The sequence below is a fragment of the Diorhabda carinulata genome, chromosome X (assembly GCF_026250575.1).
Source record: "Diorhabda carinulata isolate Delta chromosome X, icDioCari1.1, whole genome shotgun sequence".
In the NCBI taxonomy this organism is placed as follows: domain Eukaryota; kingdom Metazoa; phylum Arthropoda; class Insecta; order Coleoptera; family Chrysomelidae; genus Diorhabda; species Diorhabda carinulata.
In genome coordinates, this window is record NC_079472.1 from 49,361,842 (window position 1) to 49,389,684 (window position 27,843).

The window sequence follows — 27,843 nt, forward strand, 5'->3', positions numbered from 1 at the left end:
GTAATTATATGAATTGTATTTATTATTTGGTAATAATAATCAAAATGTATTCAGCAAATATAACTATCAATTTAGATAAATATTTAAAATAAATTATACTCAACATTTCATAAAGACATTAATTGTTTTATAGATTTTATGGGAAAAACGTCACTATCTATATCATCTTCAGACAGCGTTACCAAAAGTACTTCTTGCTGCTCACAGTTGGGAATATGTTCAACTTCCAGATCTTCACGGTATGCTGCATGCGTGGACAAGACTGAAACCAATTCAAGCATTGGAATTACTTCTTCCCGTATACCCGGATCTAGAGGTTAGTAACAAAAAAAGTTATTAGTAAGTTATGTTGTTCCTTGTTCTTTTTAATGGGTATATTTACAAACAAAAGCTATACCCAAAGAAATCTAGATATATTAATGCCTACGTCTTGCGAATGATAATCGCCGGTATTAAGAGAATGGCAAATAGTAAGGAAAGAATTTGTTATCACTGCCCAAGTAATGTATTTCGTACAGAGAAGAATGTCATTTATGACTTCTGTCTTTTAATAAAAATTGGTAGAACTACTCTTTTTTATACCACAATATTTTTACAAAGATTCTATCCAGATATGATACAAAGGAATCTAGATGCAATATACACATATTTACCATATTAAAGCTACTTACTTGTTTATTAAAATTATCACCCCGTGGTGAATTTACAATAAATTTTCAATATTTTAGGTCAGGAGGATGGCTATTAGATGGATCAGAGGCCTTACAAATGATGAATTAGTAGATTACTTACCCCAACTAGTAGTAGCTTTGAGACATGAAACTTATGAAAATTCTTCATTAGCAAAGTTCTTGTTAGACAGAGCTCTAAGGTCTCCTAGATTTGCACATTATTTATTTTGGTTATTATGTCATAGCATTCCAGGAGATTCGCCTCAAGTAAGTATTCATTTTTGACCTTTTTCATTTTACTATATATCTACTTTGATTTCATAAGATTTATTCCACCTTCCTAGTTTCCTATCTTTTGCTAATATTGCCCTATATACTGGACTTAATGACTAATTTTTATTTCAGTAACCATTTCCAAATATATAAATTTATTTATTCCCACAAAGACAAATTCTTGAGTTTTCTTATAACATATTCTATTGTCCTATAACCATTTTGTCTAATCTGTTTATTTCTTGGTGAAATTCCACTATTTACATTCTATTTGTATTGCAATCATTGGCTGTTACGGCATCTACATTGACTGATACATGATTAATACAAATAGAGCATTTGGTTTTAACTTTACTATTTCATTATACACAAATTCAAATTGAACAGCACTATCAGGCTTCCCAGCCTAGAATACTTTTGAACTACATCCATATTGTGTAGTCATTTTTGTCATCTATTTTTTTAGAATTGCACATCAGAAATAAGAGGTAAAGATATGGAATTGGGTATTAGCGAATTTAGACACCATAGAAGACTGAAACTACTGTTAAGAGCTTTATTAGCTATATGTGGAAAATCCCTAGGAGATTGTTTTCTTTACCAGCAGTCTCTTGTTAAGGTAAGATTATGAATGAAATTTTTAGATTACTGGTTTCCTATTTATTATATTGAAGCAAAAACTTGTCATATTGCTGAAATTAATTTTGAAAAATTATGAATATATTGGATCAAAACTTTGGCATACTGCTATAATAAATTTAGAAAAATTATGATATTTTAGAAATTAAATGATATAGCCGAAGAAGTACAAAAAACCAAAGAGTCTCATCGTCTCACTGTTTTACACAATGGTTTGGGACAAATTCACAAAGATCTTCAAGAAACCCCAACAAGTTTACCTCTCTCACCTACATTGAGGGTGAAAGGAGTAGATATACAATCATGTTCTTATTTTCCATCTAATACATTACCCTTGAAAATAAACTTCTTAATGGAAGATAGTTCAATAAGAGCAGCTATTTATAAAGTTGGAGATGATTTGCAACAAGATATGTTGACATTGCAAATGATTCGTTTAATGGATAAGTTGTGGTTGAGTAAGGGATTAGATCTAAAAATGGTAGCATTTACATGTATACCGACATCCAGAAGAAAAGGTAAGGCTGTGGTTGATATGTGAAAAATTAGTAGATATTGATTATCTAATGACCAAGTTGTTGAGCTTCTATTATTCTCCTCCAGGTATGATAGAGATGGTAACAAAGGCAGAAACATTAAGAAAAATTCAGGTAGAACACGGATTGACCGGTTCATTTAAAGATAAACCAATAGCTGAATGGTTAGCAAAACATAATCCTTCTGAATTAGAGTATGCAAGGGCTGTACAAAATTTTACAGGTATGGTTTTATTTCTGTTTGTCAAAAACGTTTGTTTCCAATTATCCAAAATTGCAAAAAGCTATTACTGTATACTTACTCTATTATTGATTCTTGTTTTGTTACTTTTTGGATGTCTTCATTCTTTATCTTGTCTCACTGAATATTTCCTACTATTTTTTTATGCTTCATTTCCACATCCGTATTTATATTTTTTGTTCCAGTATCATTTGATTTAGTGCTTAATAAACTTTTGTTGATTTATTCACCCTAGAAATAAAAACCATTATATTCGCTAAGTCATTTTTCCGTTCTGTCCCAGCTTCAATTAGTTTTAATAGAGTTACTTGTAGCCTGTTTTCTCATAGACTAATTTAACTTTTAGCCTCGTGCGCTGGTTATTGTGTGATAACTTATATTTTGGGCATTTGTGATAGACATAATGATAATATTATGTTGAAAATATCTGGACATCTATTTCATATTGATTTTGGAAAATTTTTGGGAGACGCACAGATGTTTGGAAATTTTAAAAGGTAAGATAACACATCAATAAATAAGTCACGTGACTAACTAAGAAAAACATTTTTTGCTAAAAGTCGATTTTTGCATACCATCAATCCAACAACTCTATATAGTATCGATATTAATTGTCTCTCCCTTTTGGAGATGGTCGATGAACAATATTCTATGCGCATACCAAAATACTGAAGCCATAACATCCGCAGCTGACTGTTGTGCCTTTGAACGTTTCGGACGTGGTTCACCGGTTGCAGTCCACTCACATGATGATCGTTTTTATTCCGGAGTAAAGTGATGAATCTATGTTTCATCCATTGTCACATATCGACGCAAAATAATTTTATTTATTACTTGTAAACATCGACTGAAAGTAAATGCGGCACCCATTTTCAAAAAAGATGTCTCATGGTAATGCTCATACATAATTATAAACACACTGCCCTCTGATATCTTTACGGCCTCAGATATCTCACGCAATTTCAATTTACGATTAGATATAACCAATTTTTGATGTTTTCTGGACTAACCACTACAATTAGACGACCAGAACGTTCACTATAATCTGTGTCTGTTTTGAATCCATTGTTTTGGAAATAACAAAAGTAGATTCACTTAGATGGTTGTCCCTTTTTTGAGAGTAATCAAAATGTCATAAAATTTCACACATAGTCTTTTGAAAGTTGGTACTCCATAAACGTTATATGGTTTTGACAATGGCAGCGTCATCTATGTGTCTGTCACACGATTTATTGAGTGATGTAGTATAATATTCAGTTATATTTGGATTGATTAGTTACATGTTGATATAATGTACATGAGCACATTTTGAGTAGAGAATAGAATTTTTATCATATAAAATTCAACACAATTAAATAATTTTAGCGTGTTCTTTTGTTTTAAGGGACCGAGCCCCATTTGTGTTAACATCTGATATGGCTTACGTTATTAATGGAGGTGATCGGCCAACTGAAAAATTCCATCAATTTGTTGATTTGTGTTGCCAGGCATTCAATATTATAAGAAACAACAGAAATTTATTTTTGTTCTTGGTATGTATTAATGAATATACCTTACCACAAAATTGTGCATGTATGATTTGCTCTTGGAAGAGGAAAAAAAGACTGTATTCTAATTAATGAAAAAAATAATGTGTCATTAAAGCTTTTAATATTTCACCTACTTTGGAAATCTTCATATTTTCGGCGGGTTTTCGAGTAAATATATTAATATATTATGGTTACGTCGCACAGTGAAGCCAAATGGCCAATTAGCGGAAACAATTCAATACATCGAGAACGGATTAATATAGAAACGTGGGTGTGGTCTATTGGCAAGATAAAAATTTCTGAAATTTTCGTGATAGGTTATTCTTATTAAAGCAACTTGCACCAAGTATTTGGAGTGTATCCTTAAGTTAAATAATTGTAATCATAGCTTGTCTCAATGTTTATTTAAAATTTGCAACTTATAACGTTGTAAAGCGCTCTTATTTTTTGTTGCCCAGTGTGATTGATGTATGGCTTAGTTGACCAACGTAGTACAGGAAAAAAAATATGATAAGTTTTTTCTCCTTCTTAAACAATTATATATCACTCATTTAGAGAAGTAATTTGGTCAAACTTCCATTATACTGACCATAGGCCTTATTTTTGGGAATATCCTTGAAACAGGAAAAAATCATGCTGTTCCTACATCCTGTAGTTTATATAGTGTAAGAATACCAGAGAGAGAAGTAGATAACCGAAATAAGCGCTTTCAAAAATCGCTGTAGCACCACTGTGTGTCGTATCTCATTAGCTCTTTCTGTTTTCTTGAATAAAGAAAAAGTATCAACATTGAAATCTGTATTTGAAATATGATTCACAACAAAAAAAGCTTATTTAATGTAAATATAAATAGTATGTACGTAGATTACTGTGCCAAATATTATTTATTCTACTTAGGACTTAGTGACTATCCTATCTAGTTTAACATAGGTGATGATACACAGGTCATTTTGTGGAGCCGAAATTTACTACTGCTGAAAATCATATTCGTTTGGTCTGCTAGATTACATAACCTTTGTCCATTATTATTTGTTCTTTCATGTATTCTTTTTTTTTCTGCTAATTGGTTCCGATATTTCTCCTTCCCTATTAGAGCGTTAATATTTCCCAATTCCTAAGTATGCCATTCTGTTATTTATTGGTCTGAATGTCAGTTCATTTCATTATCTGAGTATTAGAAGTTATAATGTATTAATCAACATAGGTTAATGGAATTTAGGAATTGAAATGCAAAGAAGGGTGTTTTAATGAAATAATGGTGGACAAATTTACAGTTTATATAATTTTCAGATAACATCATCCGGAATATGCAGGATAACTCCAGAATCAATAAGTTATATGCATAAGGCACTGTTGCCTGAATTATCTAATCCTGAAGCTGCTGCCTACTTTACTCGTTTAATCGAAGAATCTCTGAAAACACGTTTCACACAATTTAATTTCTTTTTGCACAATCTCGCTCAACTCAAATTTACCGCTGAAAATAACGAGGGAACGCTACTGTCATTTGTACCAAAAACCTACAGGTACCTATAAATAACGTTTTAATTAAAATATATGTTTATTCACAATAATTTTACATAGTTGCAAATATAAACATGACATATATGGACAGTACCAGTTTAAGCTTATTTTAGTAGTTCTTGAAACCACTAGTAAATGAAAAAATCTATTCGATTTTTTGACTTTTCGACCTTTCTTTAAGTCTTTATCAAAATATGTTATTGACACTGACAATTTACTTATTTATATTGATTTATAGATCACCTTCATCATGAATATCAAAATAAGGATGAAATCAACTTGGAACTTTGTTCTAATAAGAAAAATTAATTTTTCCTTGGTCTCTATATCTTAAATATATAGCAGTAATCAATTAAACTATTTGTGATTTTTAGAGAATTTATTTAATTTTTCCTAAATTATTTAGATCTTTTTTATCATCTATGGCTTTTTCGTTCTTTTGAATGTGAACCATTTCTAAAAATTCCCTTTTTCGTGTGTTAGATTCTGTTTCAAGGATTTTTGAATCTTTATAATTGAATTTATGCTTTTTTGACATTTCATGGTTTGTTAATGCAAATCAAAAAAATTATCAATCAAAACAGAGATCTCAAAATTTTGAAAGCAGATAAATCTAATAAAACTGTTATCGTGAAATCAGAAGATTATAATAATAAAATGATGAAATTATTAAACGATAAGACAACTTACAAAAAAATTAAACAAGACCCTACGAATTTTTATCAAAAACAAAATAATGATCTAATTCGATCTTGGGAACAACTTTTTATTTCGCCATCAGATACAAAAAAATTGAAAATTCACAATGCCTTACCCCCTAAAATATATGGTTTACCAAAACTGCACAAACCTGACATTCCCCTTCGACCGATTGTTTCAAGTATTCAAACTCCTCTCACCTCATTATCTAATTATTTGAAAAATATTTTATAACAAAACAAATACTATATCAAAACATGGGATTTCAAAGAAAAAATTAAAAGTATCAAAATTCCAAATGAATATATATTTATTTCGTTAGATGTGGTTTCTTTATATAGAAATATTCCTATTATCATTGTGAAAAATATATCAATGAAAAAATGGGACAAATTTAAAGAATATAAAGAAATACCTCAAAATGAATTTATAAAAGCTATAGAACTCACACTTACAACAACATATTTCAAATATGAAAATGAAATATACAAATAAATTGATGGTTGTGCTATGGGGGGTGTTATAGCACAATTGGTAATGGAAGATATATAAGAACCTGTCCTAAACAGACTTGATATAAATATTCCATTCTTTTTTTGATATGTATTGCATTACTGCTTAGCTATTCAAAAAGCAAAAACTGCATTGAAAGAAAATAATTATCCGGATAAACTGATAAATAACATATTCAAGAAAAGGATAAACAGTTACTACAATCAATTTAAAAACAAAACTGAAACGAAACATTAAAACATAAAACATTTTTCCTTGCCATATGTACAAGGACTTTCCCAACAATTATCGAATTATTTCAATAAATATGATATTAGTATAAGTCGTAGAGGACATGATACATTATCCAAATATTTCACTAAATTAAAATCTAAAACACCAAAAAACAAAAGAAGTAATATTATACATCAAGTGCCTTGTACTAATTGTGACGCTGTCTACATAGGGCAAACATCTCAGTATTTAGAAAATAGACTAAGAGGTCATCAATACGATAAAAAAATAGAACTGCATTAACGAACAATAAATTATCAAAAAACATAAATTCAATTATTAAGATTCAAAAATTCTTAAAACGGAATCTAATACACGGAAAAGAGAATTTTTAGAAATGGTTCATATTCATAAGAACGAAAAAGCTATAAATGATAAAAAAGATCTAAATAATTTAAGCAAAATTTAGGACACTATTTTGTAAATTCTAATAAATTTAATATATTTGAGATGTGGAAACCAAGGAAAAATTAATTTTTCTTATTGCAACAAAGTTGGTTTTATCCTTATTTTGATATTCATGATGAAGGGGATCTATAGATCAATATAAATAAGCAAATTGTCAGTGTCAATATCATATTTTGATAAAGAAAAAGTGGAAACGTCAAAATTTATCTTTCTTTAAAAAAAACTAAATTTGAAACAGAAGAGACCAGAGACCTAAAATCAAGAACATTTAGAAGAGCATTATATATATATATATATATATATATATATATATATATATATATATATATATATATATATATATATATATATAATACCCCAAACCGCCTGTTTTTAAACTGACGATATGTATGAAAATTTTAGATTATATTCTACTTTCTGGAAAATTTTACAAATCTCTTAAGTGTATTTGTAATATGTAAAATTAATATGTAATAATTTTATTTTGTAGTTTAGCAAGTGATGGTCAGTTGGTCCATGTGGAAGTAGTCAATTATAGAAAAAGATATGATCCAGATAAATATTATGTATATATTCTTCGAGTATATCGTAAAGATCAAAGACAACCGATGGAAATTCAACGAACTTATAAAGAATTTTGTGAATTGCACCAGAAGTTGTGTATATACTTTCCATTGGCCAAATTACATAGGTTGGTAAATTCAAATAAGGTTTTTATTAGCTAGCTTATATTTATATGTGACAATCTGTATACAATGGAATCTTGCAAATTATGTGTCGAGAACAGATAACAATATGATGATATCATAAAATCAATCATTCTTACTGCTATTATCAAGATAAAAAAAATCTAAATTTTGCATATAGTTTGTTTAATTGGCAAATACATGGCTCAATTTAATAATAATTTAATTAATATATCACAAATATGGTTATAACAAGCTTTTTGATACTTTTTTATAAATGACATTAATAAAGTTGAATATTTTAAAGTCGAGAGAAAAATTTCATGTAATTAGACAAATTGAAGGAATTACAATAATATTTATTATAATACAAAGCCCTCTGTCGCGTCTATTCGCGATACACAGAAAAAATAATAAGCTGGTTTTAACGTGGTTTCACCAATAGATTTATGCTTTGGTTAAATAATTTGTCAAAATTTTGTAGCAATATAATGGTAATTGTTGAGAGTATCGTAACAAGTTAAACCGTCTAGCTTTTATTGAAAAATCTCTATTAAATATATGGTAGAATATTCTTTTATAGATTTATAAAAAATGCGCGATAGAATGTTTACCTATCTTCCTAAAAAATAATCTCCATGTGATTTAAAAAGGTGTCTTATGCGTTATCGCAAAAAAGAAAAACTGAAACGTCGCAAAATTATTGAAACACAAAAGGAAGTAATACAATACAATAAAACAATATATTTAGTAAACTTGATATCAGTATTAATTTTAATATAAATATGAATGTTTCGAAACAAAAGATGAATTCAATTTATTCATTCCATTAATCAAAATAATTACAATTCATTCATTAAATCAATTCCGTTAGTTCAATAATTGAATTCAGTTAATTCAATCGTTAAATTAGTTAGTATATTCAAGTAAATAAAGTTTTTAAACAGTTTTCCGGTGTCGAAATATATAATTATGCACTCAATAAGTCGTGTGAGTAACTAAGGAATACACATTTTTTTGTCAGAAATCGATTTTATTCAAAGGATTTTATCGAAGGATTTGTCTTTTGCCTCAAAATAAGCTTCAGATTCAGCAATTGCTTCTTCATATGAGCTAAAATCCTTACGTGAGCATTTTTTCGCGAATCAACGAATAGCCAGTATTCACTGAGGGCCAAATCTGGACTATACGGTGGACGAGAAGTAAATTTGAAGTATAATTCGCTCAATTTAACCATTGTTGTCATCGGCTTGTGAATCTGTGCATTGTCGATCCAACAACTCTATGTAGTATTCTATTGAATATCTATAACTTATGGAAATATTCGATGAACAATATCCCATGCGCATACCAAAATACTGAAACCTTAGCCTTCCCAACTGACTTCACACGACTTATTGAGTGATGTTATACTACGCGCGCGAAATTAAATATGCTTTATTTGACATGTAACTAGTAAACAAAATATGTTCATTTTTCTTGAAGAAGTTATCTGGTTATGGTTGTACATAAAAATATATTTTCGTTTGTTTTTATTGTCTACATTTTACAGTTAAATCTAATCATATAGACGTATTATGTAATTTCTACCCTGAAGACGGAGTTGTTATTAAAAAATAATATCTACCTTATCACCATATTGGAATGCTAGTTTTTTCAGTAATATCAAATTAAATTCAAGGAAGTTTTCTGTCATTATATCATATTTCTCATATTTTCAATTTCTCTCACTTCACTAATTGTGTGTCCTATTTACTATCCTCATATAAAAGTCACTTGTTCTTCTGCCGATACATATATTTTCTCAATTTGACTCCTGTTTACCCACTAAGCTGGAATTTCTGGAACCGTTAGTGGTATTCATACTGAATATACTATTTTATCTTACCACTACACCAACACTCACAATTACATTGTCTGTCGATCGTTTCGATCATCAAGTTTATCGTCTTTAGAGAAGGTAAACTCTGTTTACTTTCAGTCTTTGGTTATAGAAACGCGTGTCAAAAAGATTAATTGTAAGTGTTGGTCTAGTGGTAGTGTAAACAATGTGTTCAGTTCTGTTTGCCCAATATAAAGTTTACTCTTTTAATGTCTGGTAAAATTACTTCACTACTTTCTTCTTTGCAGATGATGATTAAATATCACCCATTTACTTAAGTATTTCATTCTCGTCTCATGTGTTCTCAATATATGTCCAAAGCACCTCTCTTATTTTTATCACATATTTCTATACCTAATTGTCAGTTACTATAGCTTCTACTACTGATGCTTTATTTCCTTTTATTAGAAATATATCTTGGTTATAGTTTTTAATACCCCTAATGTATCTTTATTTTTAGTTTTTATGTTATTGTTTTCATAATTATATCTTTTCGTCTCTTTTGAGCAATGTACAATTTTTCAGAATAGTACGTCTTGTATTTCTTACATTCCTAAATACTTGAAACTAAAATATTTTTTTAGTCTTTCTATAAAAACTTTATATTTTTAGTTTTTTGTATCTGTCATGTTACATATAAATAAATTATTAAGCATCATTTTCATGCGAATACATTATTTTTTAAAAAATAGTCATGCTTATATAAGTCAAATTGAAAAATTTTTACAATTTTACATTTTTCCAAAGTAAAATATCCAAATTTTTACATACATATAAAGCTATTAACAGTCATTTTCTTCTTCTTCTTCATCTACATCTCCGTTTCTCAATATAATTTTTCTAGGACGAGTAATTGTTGGTTCTGTGTCCCCAAAAAAGATACTAGTTGCTTGACTGCTGTAACTAAATGATGGGCGAGCATATTGTGACATATCTATTGGTTCTTCAAAATCTTCCTCTTCGGATTCGTAAAATTGATCGTGTTGCATCACGTTTACTTTAAATTCTTCATAATCCATAGGTAGATTTGAATTCATTGGGAAAGGACCACCAACTTGAACTTCAGGTGTAGGCAGAGTACGTCGTGAGTTTGTTTTGAAGTTTTTAGTGGGTGAAGAATCTGAACCTTGTGTCATTAGAATAAGCGTTGAATCTGAATTATTACTAATGACATTTCTATGATCTCCTTTTTTGTTATTTACATATGGGTTCGAATTTTCTGTTGTATTGGCTCCCTTATCAATATATGTTTTATTTCTCCCTTCTTGTTTAGGTATTTCTGAATCAGATGAATTTTCTCCTACGTTTTTTAGGGATGCACTTTTTAGTTTTTCACTTATGGTTTTAGACGTTTCTGTAAATGTGTCTGATCGGATAGGAGTTCTTGGTTTTCGGAGTGCTGACTTAATTCCAATGGGAACTGCATCTGGTGCTAGAACCAATACAGTAAATTATTTAGAATAATGCAATCAGGTGATATGATGATAACATCCAGCGAGACATTATGAATAATTTTAACTTCCAGATGTGCGATATCGCAGAATCAACCAACAGCTAATATATCCAATATATCAAAAATAAGACTATAAATGAGTACTTAAACGAATTGACAAACGACAACGGAATACTCACTAGGCAACCAAAACAAGGCCAATCATCAAAAACCGAGATGGTAGCTAGACTAGAAACAGAAATCAACAAAAATCAAACATATTTGCAGAACATTTAGCGCACACTTTTACAGCTACTAAAGGAGAAGAATGACTTGAACAGTTAATACAAAATCAAGACAGCTTGAGAATAACTTATACTATTCCAAAGGAAATATCCACAATGATTAAAGTAAATATCAACCCATAGAAAGCTCCTGGCTTTGCCTTACTCACGGGGGAAATATTAAAACATTTAACAAAAAAATCTATAATCTAATCTATAATATTATAAACGCAGCCTACCTAACTTTCAAAGTAGTTGAAGTCATTGATTCCTAAATCAGGAAAACCACCAAACGTAGTATCTTCATATAGATCAATGTCACTATTACCAATGATATTAAAGCACTTTATGAAAATACTACTGCAAAGATTAAAACCTATACTTGAAAAAAGAAACTAATACATACATTTCAGCTTGGCTTTAGGGCAAAACACTCCACCTTAGACAGACAAGTACACAGGATAACCGATACCATAGAAAAATCACTAGAAAAGAAAAAAGTCTGCTCCTCTGTTTTCTTAGACGTAATTCAGTCATTTCACAAAGTTTGGCATGAAGGGCTCAAATACAAATTGAAGAAGTTCTTGTCTAACCAATATCCAAAACTGTTATATAAGAGAATGAACCTTCAGAATGAAGCAAGAAGATGCTCACTCAGACTTAAAGGAAATCAAAGCGGGTGTACTACTAGGTAGTGTTCTTGGGTAGGTCCTTTACCTCTTATAATGACATCCCTCAATTAGAAAGCCACATTTGCGGATGATACAACCATTTTGACCGAAGGCGATTCCCATGAAGAAGCAGCAATTAACCTACAGACATCAATTAATAAAATTAATTATTGCACCAAAAAATGGAGGATAAGTTTAAAAAAGAAAAAATTGGTACATGTAAATTTCACAAATAAGAAGGAATGCTAATATAGCAAAATATTTGGGGTTAACAATAAATGCGAAGTTACGCTGGAAAACTCACAAAAAAAAACGAGAAGAACTAAGTATTGATACAAGAAAATGTATTAGTTGCTGGGAAGACAATTCACTTTGTCAATTTTTAATACTTGAATATGAACAAATTCTGAAACGGTTATGAACCTACGGGATTCAACTATGGGGATGTGCCAGCGAAAGCAACACCCAAATAATCCAAAGATTTCAAAATAAAGCGCTAAGGAGTATCGTTGATGCACTCTGTTACTTTTAAAATAGCAATCTTCATCGGAACCTGGAGATAGTCACAGAAAGTCAAGTAAGAAGTGGATGAAGCCTTTTGGATTAGTTATCTAATTGCTTAGATGAAAACAGAGCAAAGTGCCGAATTTTACATATTAGTGTGAACATAATTGTAGTTATTATAATTGAAGGAGCTTCTACTGAGTAAGAACCTTGGTTTACAGACATTTATAGTAATTTAGGATGGAACAAAATTGTTCATTGATTCTGATAATAATTAGATCACAATGAGGGAGATCTTCCAGGTTTTCTCGATAAAAAACATTATATTGCAATATGTAATGCATTTATTAACTTGTACTTACGATTTTGTGAATCAAATTCTGCTTTGACTCGATAATGTAAAGGAACGACCACTTCTTGAGTATTTTCTTTCTGTTTTCTATTTCTTATGAATTTGGCTTTAAATCCACCAATTAAACCCATATTCAGAACAATAACTTATTCAAAATATGTAACACTAGATAATTTTAAAATTTACTATAAGTGACAATTTCAGAGCCACTCATATTATCTCTACAAATGATTAGAGAATTGATAACGTTTTATCTTTCCAATTTATTAAAAAACATTCAATAATTCTGTGTTTTGCGAGATAAGCAAATCTTTATGTTTAAATCCAGATTAAAACTAATCCATATTGAGAGTTTATGGTGTTAATTAGAATGATTGTTTTTGTCATAAGGTGACAAATGCAAAGCAACAATCTCTTTAAAGTATTCCCAATATCCAATTTGAAAAATATTTTATATCAAAATAAATATTTAAAATATACTTCAAAGAAAAAATTTTTATTAATATGTATTTATTGCATTAGATGTGAATTTTCATAACAAATATATTTTAAAATAAATGGGGTCAAACTCGAAAACACAAACATACCTCAAACGAATTAATAAGGGTAACTGTAGAACTAACTTTCTTTAATTACTAACTACAATTAGTAATGGAAGATTTTAAAGAAATCGAAATAATTATTCCTTTTTTTCTGGTATATAGAAGATTACACTACTACTATACCAAAAAATAGAATCGAATGCCCAATATACACCATAGAAAAATCTACCTCCGATGTTGAAAAAATAATACAATTACATAATTATAAAAATAAATAATAATTTAAAAACAAAATGGTATACCATATTGAAAATTTCAAAAAATCAATAATTGTTAGTTTGGCAGATAGAGATATGAAATATCAAAAAAGTAAAATCTGCAATAAGAAGTAATTATTATCCTGATAGGTATTATCAAAAGAAGATTAATCAAATATTATAATAATAAACTAAATACATCCTAAACATAAAAATTTGTGACGTTAATCTTTACCTTATGGATATACCATATTAATAAATACGAGTCATAAAATACAAATTTTGAAAGTATTTTAGTAATCTAAAATCAAAAATATTAACATTATATACAAAGGTTTCTATAACAGTTTATCAAGCAGTTTACATATAACAGAAAATAACAGTTTTATACTTTATATGTAATGTATAATTAAGGATTAAACGACTTACCTTAAGGATGTTCAATCCTAATTATACGATATTGGACACGTCCTCCTAGAACACCCTGTAGTAATACTCCTAATCACTTATCACGCGCAAGTTTAAAGAAAATGATTCACCCTCTCGTCGATCCTGCCTGGCTCGTTTCGTTCGTGTGTCATTATACTTCGCCTCTGTACTAAGATCGCCTCTGGGGCGGGTGTACTATTACCTTTCGTTTTGACAACCCAAGTCACTTGCTTCCTGGGTGGGTTTGTTCTAGGAGGACGTGTCCAATATCGTATAATTAGGATTGAACATCCTTAAGGTAAGTCGTTTAATCCTTAATTATACTTCTATTGTACACGTCCTCCTAGAACACCCTGTAGATGTTTAGAGAAGATTGTAGAGGCGATCTTGACCAGAATAAAAATAGTCTTATTACAGTTCTATTCATTTTTATTTCCCAGAAAAGTAACATTTGTGTAACAAAAAAGTACATCCCAAAATTTTAAATCTAAAATTAATTATAAACCCATTTCGTTTTTAGTATTATTAATACTATGAACTAACATAACATACTTGCATGAATGAACAAAACATTATATATTTTTGTCATAGAATGCAAAACCGAACAAAAACTTTTTCATTTGTTTTTTATTAAGTTTTCAATATAATTAGAAAACGTTTCTGTGCCTACCAAAGGCCTGTTATAGAATTTACAAAAAGTATCTGACTTTTCAGGCCACCCAGCTGCACTTCTTATGCTCTCGATATTTACCCCAGATCTGAGGGCAGCCGAAGAAGCAGCGTGTCTGGTACTGTGCCCTTTAAATTTTTTAGTGTCAACTCCCCCCATTTTTAATCCATTTTTGATCCAGTGACTGAGGGTTTGAGTCGTAGCACAATGATATGGTCGTTTGGCAGTTAAAATAAGGTAGTCTTCGCTACCCCTGATACTTTTTGTTCGTTCGATATAGTGTAGAATGGTAGAGCAAACGCAAAGCGCTGGATTATCCCTGAAGAAGGAAAACTTTAAGAGTGGTTGAGGTTTTTTCGGCCCCGAGGTTTTCACAATATCTGTTATTTTTATTTGTATTCCTGTATCCGAGCTCACAATATTACTTATTTTTATTTTAGAGAAGGTCTGCACCCTTTGGGCTGTGGTCAAGGCTAACAGTACAACTAGCTTTACTGAAAGTTGGCTCATATCAAGAGTATGCAATGGGTAAAGTTTTTCTAACATAATTAGTACCGGAGATGGGTCCCAAGTCTCGTCGTATCTTGGAAAGCTTGGGCGAGTTTTAAAAACCCCTTTCATAAACCGTTCCACAGTGTCTGATTTCCCTGCTTCTGAGATAAGATTTAGTGTAGACTTGTGAGTGTTGATGCTCGAATAGCTTGAGCCATTTTGAAATTGTTGACTTAAAAACTCAAGAATATTGTGAACAGTAGGTTGAAAAATTTTTTGCTTATTCCCTTCGAAAAATTCCCACCATTTTGAATATGTTGTATTATACTGCTTGATTGTATTCTCACTAAGAGATTTAAGCATCAGGTCTGCGGCGTTTCCTGATATATTTTTCATTTTGAAGGCTTCCCTGATAAAATCGCGGCTCCCAGGGTAAGTCGGGGCCACAGTGGGTGAGGCTTTCTGAAAGGGGATAAAAGCAAATTAGGACTTGGGTGTAATCTAATTAGTGTGGAACTCATGAGACTTTCTAGTTTTGGAAACCATGGTTGGGATTTCCATATAGGGAAAACTACTATGCATTCTGCTCTATCGGCCTCTATTTTACTTAGAACTTTCGGTAATAAGGCGAACGGGAGAAAAATATATCCTTTAATATTCTCCCAAGATAGTGTAAATGCATCAACATTTTGGCTTTCGGGGTCAGGGTGCCAAGAAACAAATTTTTTGCACTTTTTATTAAGATAGCTAGCATATAAGTCTATTTCTGGGCAACCCAATTTTTCGACAATTTGTTTGTAGGCTTCGACATTCATTGAGTATTATGTATCTATTTCTTTGGATCTCGAAGCTTTATCTGCCAAAACATTGCTCTCTGAGTTAATATATGAAGCAAATATTTTGATATTTCTTTCCTCACACCACTGCCATATGTCCTTAGTTAAATCATTTAGATACTTATACTTAACGCCCCCCATTCGGTTTATGTAGGACACCGCCGTCGTATTGTCTATGCGAAGCAATATGTGACTGTTTCGTAAATCTTTGAAAAAAGTCTGAGACCAAAAAATGTCGCTTTTAATTCTAAGTAATTAATGTGCCTCTGTTTTTCAAATGAATCCCAGAAACCATTTGCATTTTGACCATTGTAAAAAGCCCCCCATCCTGAATTGGACGCGTCTGTAAACAACGTATGTGGGTACTTCGGAATTGCAATGCTATTTTCGCAATCTTTTATATTATTTAACCACCACAAAAATTCACTTTTCAGTTTAGGAGATATTTTCATAATTTTATCATAATCTCCACCACTGACTTTCAGAGCTAAATATTTTTCCCTCTCGAATTGTTTTGTGTGAAGCCACCCGTACTGCGTGGCTGGACAAATTGATACCAAGTGACCGACAAATTTGGAAAAATCTCTAATTTTTATTTTTCGCTTTTTTAAGATTGCTTTTACCATAGCAGTAATTTTTGATTTTTTATCTGTAGTTGGACGCATTGTCATTTTTTGTGTGTTAAAAATGAATCCTAGGAGTTTTATTTCTCTTTTTCTTTATTTATTTCTCTTTTTTTCTTTATTTACTACAAAACCAAGCCTTTGAAGAAGACTACATGTCTGATTTATATTATCCCGGCATTCTGTTTTACTTTTTCCAATGAGCAATGTGTCATCTAAGTAAATTACAGAGGACAGACCTTTCGCCCTTAAATGTTCAATAGCTGGTTTTAAAATTTTGGTAAATGCGTAAGGAGCAGTGCCAAGGCCAAAAGGAAGACACTGGAACTCTAGAATTTTGTTTTTGAATTGAAATCTAAGATACTTTCTCTGCTCAGTGGCTACGGGTATCGAGAAGTATGCGTCTTTTAGATCAACTGAAGCTAGATAGCAGTCCTGTGAGATAAGATTTTTTGCCGTTCTGTTGTCTTCCAGTTTGAAATGGGGCGGTGTTATAAATGTATTTTGTATATGTAAAGTTTGGTAATGCTGTCTGAATAAGACTTTTCTAGTTTCCCACTTAAATTTGGGGGTTTTGGAGGCCTCTTTTGAACAGGAGTTGCATTAAAAGGTATTCTGTAACCTTTAACCCAACCTAGAATTTTACCGTTGGTTGTTATTTTCTCCCATTCCTCGAAGAAAAGCCTTATTCGTCCAGCCAGTTTTGTGTTAGAGTTTACCTCTATATCTGACGACGTCTGTAGGAGCTGTGCCCCTATCTCCGATTTTCCGGAGCCTCTCTCTCGTTCCGGCGCTTGAAGGTCATGGCTTTGCTGGATTTGACTGCTCTCCTCCCTTCTCTGTTTTGTTGTGTCTTCCATCGATCTTTGGAGGCGTAGGTCTTCAGGTTTTTTGAAGTCTGGGGCTTTAGTTCCTTTGCTGCAGTCTCTATATTTTTGGCGGACTTACATTTTTCGCCAAAGTCTTCCCCAAAAAGAGTGGAGTCTCTTAATTGCATAGATTCCACTTTCTGCACCTTTTGATTAAAATTATGGTACAGTAAAAATTTTCTGTGGTTGGTAATGGCGTGGTGAACCGCGCAGAGCATTTTTCCCGCTTCCACCATATTGGTAATATTTGGATCGGGGTCTTCGGCACTATGTTTTGCTTCCAGCATTCTTGAAAGGGCAGTACCAAGCACGGAAATGCTTTTTCCCAACTGATTTTGTAATTCTGCTAACTAACTATCCTTTTTATTTTCTGAAGCAGAAATGACAGTCTGGACTTCAGGGTTATTTTTTGGGGCTTCCAACAAGGAGCAGTTGCTCGGTACAAGGCTGTTTTCAAAAAGTTTAGCTTTTGTTTCCTTGTCTATGCCATTCTGGAGATAGCTTTTCCAGCGGTTGGCCAACTCTGAGGATATTTCCGTTCCATAAATTTTTTCCTCAGTCGGATCCTCCCCAAGAATGGTTTTAATTTCTCCCATTCTAGCGCTTTTATCCGAAGTAGTGCCGGAGCTAGAGGAGTTGCTATCCGCGTATGAAGAGGATTCAGATTCTGAACCTGTTGAAGAAGGCCTGTGTTAATACGTATTGTGTAGGCATAACGTTTGTATTGTCTTAAAAAAGACTGTAAAATAAGCGGATATCTGGTTATTTTAGAATTTTGGGCACCATAATAATATATTAGGCACCATTTTGTTTAATATTCTTGTAACGTATTGGAAGTACCAACGTACAATGTTGCCACGTCACGCTGACCGTTGCTGATGCGAGACTCGGCGTGCATAAGTCAAAAACTATGCTGGGTTATCGTGGCTTTTTTTCATGTGTCTACAAGGTAGACTAACCCATGCCGAATATATTAATCATACGATTAATATATGGTGTCTCTCGCTGCTTTTCTAAAACATACTTGTATTTGTATTAACTGTGAACTTACTTGATTCATATTCCCTTAGTTTTTCCTCCAGTCTCTTCATTTTCCTTCGAATACCGGAAATCACTTTCTGTTTTCTTTTCTCGGCTTATTTTCCTTTCGGCATTCTTTTAATTCTATGCACAATCACTTTTAAACTGAAAACACCGTTGGAATAAATTTTTCGCTACTGATAAAAACACGATATTCGTTTTTTGCGTTGTTTACCTGCACGAAATAAGCGCAAGAAGTATAATGACACACGAACGAAACGAGCCAGGCAGGATCGACGAGAGGGTGAATCATTTTCTTTAAACTTGCGCGTGATAAGTGATTAGGAGTATTACTACAGGGTGTTCTAGGAGGACGTGTACAATAGAAGTATAAACGTACATATATGTGTATATTTGTGTATGCACATACTATTATGTGAACATGTACACTTTATAATTTCCTTCGTTTTTCTACGTTGAAGTACATGAATGTCATCTGTTCCAAGCTGTTCTTCAAAATATTGAATAAGTCATTTACTGCGTTCCATGCTTATCGATCATTGATTTTGATGACGCAATTATTCTTACCGTCTTCACTAATATATATCCACAATCCGCTACCCTTTTTGTTCATGATCACATTCTAGCCTTTCCTATATCTTTTTCATCTGATGTATCTTTTAAAGTTTTCATTTATTTATAATACAAGTAGACGGTCTTTGCTTACTCCGAGACCCAAATAAAAAATTACTGTAATGAAACACTGCACTATTTTCGGAGCCTACAGCACACGTCGTGTTTCATCTCCATTATATCCTTGCTCAGGTTTTAGGCCGTGTATCTTTATAAGGTTTTCCAAATCATAGCAATATTATCAGCACTCAATTTTCCAATTTAAATAGCCAATTTTCGTACTCCCTGACGTTTTTTGAACTTGTATAGGCAACCAGGAGATGCCGAGTTTTCTTTAATTTTTAACTGCTCGTGGGCTTGCCTAGCACATTTATTTCCTAATACTGGAACTCCTTCCTATCTTTCTGTAAGAACCACTTAGTCATAGCATCATCAAGCTCTCGAAAAATAAACCTTTTTAGAGATTTTCTGTCAGAAATAGGGTTTGCACTGACAGCTTCAGCTACAAAGCTCTGTAATTCGGCTGTTTTCTAATTTTATATGATTTAGCTCCAACACATGTTATTATAAAATTGTTTTAAAATTTCGAATTTTTGCTTTCAGTAGCTAAAACATTGCGTTTACGCTCTTCATTAGCACCGGTACGCTGCATTCTGTGCGTTGGATAAAGCGAGCACGAATAATCGGGGTTACACTGTACCCATTAATTATGCAAGTTATTATTTATGTACCATGAATTTGAAGACTGCCTATTTATCAAAATCAACATTGATTATTGTGCATTTTCAAAAACTGTTCAAACAATTCTTTCTTATTTTTTAGTTTATCAACTGGTCTACATATGGGTCGTTCTAATATTAAGCAGGTTGCTCAGAAGCGTTTTCATGAAATAAGTCTATTTGTCAAATCGCTATTCCTTTGTGCTCACGAAATTGCTCATTCTGACTTAGTTTACACATTTTTCCACCCATTGCTGAGAGATCAACAATATTCAGAGGAGTATTCTAAAAAAGTAAAAGGTGAGAAGCCAATGTCTCTCATTGAGGTTTGCTGGACTACTTAAAATTGTTATATACAATAAAAGCAGAAGATACAGTCAAATTGTCTAATTTTGTCTATATTTTTATAGATAGAATAGGAGATGTCCATGAATCAGGTAGACTTAAAGGTCAATTGAAATTATCATTGCAATACAGAAAGGGAGTATTCAGTGTAATGGTTCTACATGCCAGAGGTTTACCAAGACTGTCCAATGGCCAAGAACCGTCTACTTATGTTAAAGTTTATTTACAACCAGATACACCAAAAAGTACCAAACGCAAAACTAAAGTCGTCAAAAAGAATTGTCATCCCAGTTTTATGGAGATGGTAAGTTTGAATTCATTTTTTTAATTATACAATAATATTGTAACAATAACTTTGACATGTATAATTTTCTCAAAGTGACAATTAGCAGCTATCATTTATCAGAAAGCAGTTTTCGTCTCTATCTTTACTTCTATTGGCAAACAACAAGATGTTACCTAACCTACCATATTTTCGAATTTTCCTGTAATTCTTATGGATCTAGTTGAACTTATTGCTTTTAACTAATGTTTTGACTAAGTCTTTTTTACTCAATGCTTGACTGAAATCTCCATGGATGTACACATAACTAAACATTGGTACTCCCCAGGCTTGGGCTGATTTAAATCGCTTGATTTTTAAGATTTAAATCAATTTTTTTTTTTATTCAGAACCAGATAACAACATAATATATAAGTTCTCTCACAAATCAAAAGAAGTATCTGCTTTTAGCCAAAACAACAAAAAAGAAGTACAGAATTCCAAATTCTTAAATTAAACGTAACACCTAACTTTTATTACTGTAAATTTTCTGTCTATTCATATTATAAAATATAAACAAAAACAAGAGTTTTCCTCCTTTTTCTATGCCTAATCTGTTTCTAATACCCGAGTGTACAAGACCAAAACAGCTAAATACGCGTTCTACTGAAGCTGAAGAAGCAATTGGCAACTGTTTCAAAATTTCCGGCTCATCATTTTGTGATCACCACCATTGTAGTCCGTTTACATTACTAAAGGTAACAGTCTAGTGTTTTCATATAACTCGTAATTGTTTCTAAAGCTATATTCTTTTCTTCTGGTGTTAACTGGTATTTCGTTTTTGTGGATTTAACATATACGCTATAAAATGATATGGCGTTAGTGCTAGCTTATATCGATTATCAAATTGTTGTTATTTGTAATTGTAATCAAAGATATATTGTAAATGTTTCCACTGCTCTACAGGATCATGTTAGGATAGTAGCATTTTTCCTCTGCAGAGTATTAAGAGCAATTGATATAGGTTTCAAAATGTTTAAATAATCTTGCGCTGTATGTTTAATCGCAATATTTGAAACTTTTTGGTAAATAGTGGAATCAATCTCCTTTTTATTTTCTTCGCAAATTTTTAATATGATGTCCCACTGAGTGACATACATCTCTAAGCAGTCGCCAAGGCTATTCAATCGCACGCCGCTTGGAAGGACTAAAGCGCCGCCTCCTGCTTGGCTGACTTTAGCTCTAGCCAAATGGTTATTTCTAAAATACTTAACAATTTGGAGCACATGTTCTTCAATGTCTTTAACTTGAAAGTTCTTGCACAGTAAATTGGCGTTCGTTTTTTCTTCTGTTTTTCTCATAAGTGTCATATTTGCGACATTGTCTGTCACAGGTACACTTGTATTTTAATTCACATGAAGAAATCAGGTCACAAACTATTTGAGTTAAATATTCTGAAGTAAGTGAATTTCCTAATGTGTCTATAGTTTCATATAGGAGGGCTTATCCATCTTCAGTGATTATCGTTGCACATATCACTGGTTCTATGTGCAGATTGAACCACCCATCAATTGACATATTTACGGACTGTCCTGACAGGGAGGAGAAACATTTTTCTTTTTCCTCTTCATAGATTTCGTCCAAAAGATTTGTTGCTACCGTTTTCCTCGTGGGCGGTGTATAACCAGGCCTTAATAACTGAATGGCTTTTTTCACCTCTAAATTCTCAATACATCTGAAGCTCGAATTAGTAGCAAAAATAGCCTTTGCTATTTGTATGTCAATTTTATGTTTTTCAGTAGTTGAAATCCGCATACAAAACCACTCATGGTATGCCGAGTTTCGATTGCTTTCTTAAGTAAGTATAGAAGAGTAAAGATAATTATCTCAAAAATGTATCTTCTTCCACTCATTGACTTTCAGACCTTAAGGTCCATAGTCTCCCTATTAGGATTCCTAGCCTCATTTTTCCGGCAGCGATGGCCAGCCGCTTGGCCAACCCTACTGCTTTAAATCAGTAGGGAGTTTGTGAATTCGGTGATTTAGTTTCTGCTCTGAAATCTGTCCCTTGCTTCTTCTACTATTCTTCTCCATTCTTTCGGTGTTTTGCTTTGTTCTTCCAGTCATTTATTCCAATTTCTTTAAGATCTTCTTCTCACGAGAAACCATTTAGATGGTATTAAAAAATACATCGATTTTAATATTTGTTTCCAGTATTTTTGAGCTAGAGCTAGATAGTAAACTACTCTATTGAAAAATATTGAACATTCTATTAATATATATTTGAAAAATATGAATGTTGTTAAGTTCTGTGGTATGAACTGTGGTGAAAAAAAAACAAAGACGTGAAATTTGGAGGCCATTCCAATGAATTTCCTCGCCAAACCAATCATGATGCTCCTCAATACTATTAGGTGCTACGTGGATAAGGTGAATTGATTGAATAACAGAGTCCAATGGAATGGCCACTTTGGTAATTGAACCAGATATCAATGATATTTCACAACATATCTTACAGATAATTTGAGTAATTATTTATAATTTCAATGATTAGTTTTGAATGATAAATTCACCAACAACAGAATTTTTGATTTGATCTTCAACTATTTTTCTGGCGAGGAGACTTGTACGTTTTAATATTCTATTGGTGTTTGGACGTCCTGATGTATTCGATTATATTGTGTCAAAATGTTTGATGAAATTAATTAGAAGTTTTTTTTGTAGTTGGAATATCGAATGTCGCTGGAAATCATCAAAATGAGAAGATTACAGGCGACCGTCTGGAACTATGATGCCTTACAAGAAAACGAATTTATGGGTGGTGTAGAATTAGACCTTGGGTCATTAGAATTAACAGAAGAAACTAGTGAATGGTATTCATTAGTAAATCTCAGCAGATAACAATTGTACCCTTTATAAAAGAATATTTACTATTAGGTTGTATTAGGTTGTTGAATGTGGTGGAATAGTTATTTACAACATTATTAATTTGAGAATTTCAAAACTATTAAGAAAAGAAATTGTTTAACTACAATTACAAATTGGTGACTTATTAAAATAATTTGCAAGATATACTCTCTCTTAGGCATGGTTGAATCTATCTAATAAAAATGACAATACATATAAAAATTCATATATATTTCATATTGTTGTTTGCTCTCTAACCATACTCTACAGCTCTACTATGCCATCTGAAACGAATTGAGGGTATTCTGAACCCATAATTTTTATATATATACATATATATATATATATATAAAGGTGTTGGGTGAAGGTCTTGAATCAAATAAGAATGATGTCTTGTACAGAGCGTGTTATCATCGACAAAATGTTCTCACCGTGCATAGTATGAGACAGTGTTGGTAGGTGATGAAACGATCTAGTGGTAGTAGTGCCGTACTATTCAGTACAAAGAATACTTTCGTGTCTAGTACGTTTCTAAAACGTTATAGTATGGAACATTGTAGTAGACAAACATATTTGAAAAATTTATGTATTTTCATGAGTCCCTCGTATCAATTGAATAAACTGAAAGTACTACTTTCTACCATACACGTATGTATTATTTTGTGGGATTTGTTTCCTGGAAATTCTGTTTCTTGTAGAAGGATATATTTAAAATGAGTCATAAAAATCAATGGAATTTAATTAAAATGCACAAATCAATGCTAAATCTTTGAATAATAAATAAATAGTAGATATTAATATTACTCTATTGTTCAAGTAACAAATCTAATTGAAATGAACTAATTTATTTATATTTACGCGTTTACTAATATTCAATACTTTGTATGAAATTTCTTCAAAATAACTATTCCACAAAGTTGTGCGAATTTACAATATGGCAATAAATTAACGAGACTGGTGTAAGATATAAAAAAATTCTATTCCATGGCATCGTTTTCATAGGCGATGCATTATAGAGATTTATTCTCCTTCCTTTCAGAATATGCACTATTCAGTTTCTGATATACTTAGAACTTATCAGAGACTTTCCGATGCAGCAGTGAGGAAATGTAGGTTGGTTCTATAGTCATTCCATTATTATTGTCTATATATTAGCTTTAAGTCACTAACTTAGGAGCTCAGTGCTTCTTGATTATAACTTTCATAAACTGTATCATATTAGGCTCATTTCTTGAAATAGATAATCTGATATTTACCGAGAAAAAGGAGAATATAGTATTTTTTCTAATAATTTGAGTACTTGTGTAGTATATTTGCATTCACCTAAAATAAACGATATTTTAAACCTCTACATCAATATATTTGAAGCCAAATTACAAATCAAACTAAGTAAGCAGCAACTAGTATCAAGGTTTCAATTACAATACTGTTTGATGCCACAAATGGGTATCTTAATGGACAGTCTCGTTATTCATTTGCTATATTATCTGACACACAAGATATATAAACTATATATTGTTTACATATCTATCACATCAGATTAGAATTTCAATATAGGCATGAATGTCACAATTTTAACAAAATATAAATTGTCAGGTTGAAAGAGCATATTTTTTACATATAATACCTAAATATATCTACAGCTCATTGAAGTTGATGAATAAAAATGTAATTTTAAGAAGAACATATGCTTGTTAACAACTGAAATACCTAGACACTGACTAAAGTCGTCTCAGCCTAACCCTCTACTGCATGAATTATGAAAAAGAAATAAAAAAATATTTGATGGTTATTTAGACTTTATTTGGAGATAAAATTTACTACAAAAATGGAAATTGAAAAAAAATACTTAAAAATCGAGAAAAGAACAAAGGTTGTATGGGTTTGTATACACCAAAACAATATTTAATAAAAAAGTACATGGGTTCGTATGAAGAATAAAGAAACAAATATAAAAGTGTTTAATATAAAATAAAAACTATAATAATTGTAATCATGAAATGCCTATAAACAGTTTCGTTTGTTGTTTTAACATAAAACCATGAATTTTCTACACTTTGTCTAAGTTTTTTGGCCACAAAATTGACATTTTTATCGGTTTTTCATCCATTCAGTCATATGGACTATTTTGTTAGTTCTCACGAAATTTAAAGGTACATCTTGATGTCTGGTAGGAACTTTCCTAATTTTCTTTGGTATAGTTGGTGTGCCTCGATTGGATGAAACAGGAATTCCGTGCCCAGAAACTGGTGTTCTATCTCTACTGTGATTTAAAGATTTTTCGTGCCATTCGTCAAAAAATTAAAAGGGCATACGAAACCATATATGGTACCGTGACAAAATTATTAAGTTAGGTTAGAATGCATACGAAACCATATATAAAAAATAAACATTAAATAACATATATAAAATAGTGCAATAACAGCTCCATGTTTTATGTTTTTATCACGCAAAACTTACCTTTTTTATTTAGAAAATCTCTTTTGAAAAATGTGTTTACAGACACTGAGTTCAACTTAACACAGGCACTTAGAAAAGTGAGGTTATAATCAAAATTATATTAGACCATAGACAACAAAAAATATTTTTGTATTGGCAATAACAATTAAAATGTCCGCCATGGGTATAGTTATTGCTTGTGCAATATAACGTGAAAAGAGAATATTTAAACTGGTGAACCATATGAGTTTATATGCAGTAGAGGGTTAAAGGGTGGCTTCTAATATATCATAAGTTACAAGTTTTGAGGCTTTGAAAGAGGATGGGTTTGGAACGAATAATCCAAGTAATTTTGTGTTATTTATGCCTAATTTTATTAAGCACTTTTACAAATCAATATATAAGTCTGATTTTTTCAAATTATGAGGAGCTAGTGTAATTAAGAAAGGTGCTTATAAATGTAAGGAATGCAGGAACAAAGAATTTAAAATTATTTAAACATTCCCTACCCTGTACCTTTATACCATTTTTTAACTTATATAATACTGATAGTTCTAAAATAAGATATTTTTAAAATGTATGTATACATTTAACTAATATTTTCAATAAACGTGCACGTACAGAAATGATTTTTTCAATTTGAATGATGGTTGAATTTAGAACCAGGAATTATAGGGAAAACGTAGGGATTATGTAAAAATATCTGGTAAAAAATAAAGTTACAGATTTTTCTGACACCAAATTATTTTTTGTAGAATTTTTCTGTTTTACTTTACATCCATTTTATTTATTATTCATAGTTTTTAAAATTTAATATTAAAATATAGTGAACTACATTTAAATGATCAGAAAATAAAGCAGAATCGCCAAAAAATAATACCTCGGCAATGCAAAACTAAAGCTACTTTATATAAATTAATTTTAAAAAATTATAAAATATTTTAACACGAGACTACTTATATCCACTCCTAAGTCAGCACCTATAAAGCACGTTAAACCCCTACCAACATTTTACAAATATACAACCAATATAAAATTTTAAGGGTCAGTCTGGCAGAATAAAACGATGCACCTACATAGCGAAAAATGTTTCCCTATCTATTCTCCAGCGTTGTTCTTTTGTGTGTGTTCTGTCTAAAATTCGACTTGAAAGGGCGTTTTCAACTGAGGTAATGACCGAACAATAGATCAATTTAAAGTTTTATTTCAATCTTATCAAGACTAGGGAATGCAATCCCGATCTCGCGGGATCAATCCCAAAGCATAATATGACAAGAAAAGGTGTGTACCACAGCAATTTTTAATCTATAGAAAAAAATGAACTTTCATCATTTTTTTTATATATTTTTTCAATTTCCCAATTATTTCAACATTTACTTGTCTAAAACTCCATTAAATTTCATCATTTTGTTTACACATTATTCAAAGTATTTTCAACATGTACTTTACTAATTAGATTAAAATGATTGCTGATTTAGGACACATTCTAGCTATTTTCCACATATGAGCACATAATGCCTTAGTTTCAGTCTTCTATGGTATCATAAGGAATTCTGTTATTTTTAACTAAACTTAAATACCATAATTCTGTATAATAACAGACTTAAAAAGTGTATAATTCTTTTCAAAAAACGACTAATTGTCACACATTATTTCAGAATTTTATGCTTTATCATAAATAAA

At 31.3% G+C, this 27,843-nt stretch overlaps 2 protein-coding genes across 4 annotated transcripts in view; one reads left to right on the forward strand and one right to left on the reverse strand.

Annotated features, from left to right (window-relative positions):
• Nucleotides 1-26,786, forward strand: part of LOC130902162 (phosphatidylinositol 4-phosphate 3-kinase C2 domain-containing subunit alpha) — a 43,062-nt gene extending 16,276 nt beyond the window's left edge. For both annotated transcript variants that reach the window (XM_057814047.1, XM_057814048.1), the window contains 12 exons: nucleotides 134-316; nucleotides 729-938; nucleotides 1,411-1,563; nucleotides 1,726-2,101; nucleotides 2,187-2,342; nucleotides 2,707-2,857; nucleotides 3,745-3,892; nucleotides 5,180-5,415; nucleotides 7,797-7,997; nucleotides 20,311-20,507; nucleotides 20,618-20,856; nucleotides 23,539-26,786. In XM_057814047.1, coding sequence (XP_057670030.1) covers nucleotides 134-316; nucleotides 729-938; nucleotides 1,411-1,563; nucleotides 1,726-2,101; nucleotides 2,187-2,342; nucleotides 2,707-2,857; nucleotides 3,745-3,892; nucleotides 5,180-5,415; nucleotides 7,797-7,997; nucleotides 20,311-20,507; nucleotides 20,618-20,856; nucleotides 23,539-23,715 — 2,427 coding nt within the window. In that variant the 3' untranslated portion in view covers nucleotides 23,716-26,786. The remainder of the gene's footprint in view (nucleotides 1-133; nucleotides 317-728; nucleotides 939-1,410; nucleotides 1,564-1,725; nucleotides 2,102-2,186; nucleotides 2,343-2,706; nucleotides 2,858-3,744; nucleotides 3,893-5,179; nucleotides 5,416-7,796; nucleotides 7,998-20,310; nucleotides 20,508-20,617; nucleotides 20,857-23,538) is intronic.
• On the reverse strand, nucleotides 5-13,343 carry LOC130902165 (uncharacterized). Of its 2 annotated transcripts, XM_057814054.1 has the most exons (3): nucleotides 13,128-13,343; nucleotides 10,646-11,306; nucleotides 5-2,591 (listed from the first exon to the last, which is right to left on the reverse strand). In XM_057814054.1, exons 1-2 carry the CDS (start codon nucleotides 13,246-13,248, stop codon nucleotides 10,657-10,659), a joined length of 771 nt encoding a protein of 256 aa, XP_057670037.1. In that variant the 5' UTR covers nucleotides 13,249-13,343; the 3' UTR covers nucleotides 5-2,591; nucleotides 10,646-10,656. The 2 variants fall into 2 exon arrangements, with proteins under 2 accessions (XP_057670037.1, XP_057670036.1); XM_057814053.1 differs by lacking the exon at nucleotides 5-2,591 and having other exon boundaries at nucleotides 10,573-11,306.
• Nucleotides 26,787-27,843: the final 1,057 nt, after the last annotated feature.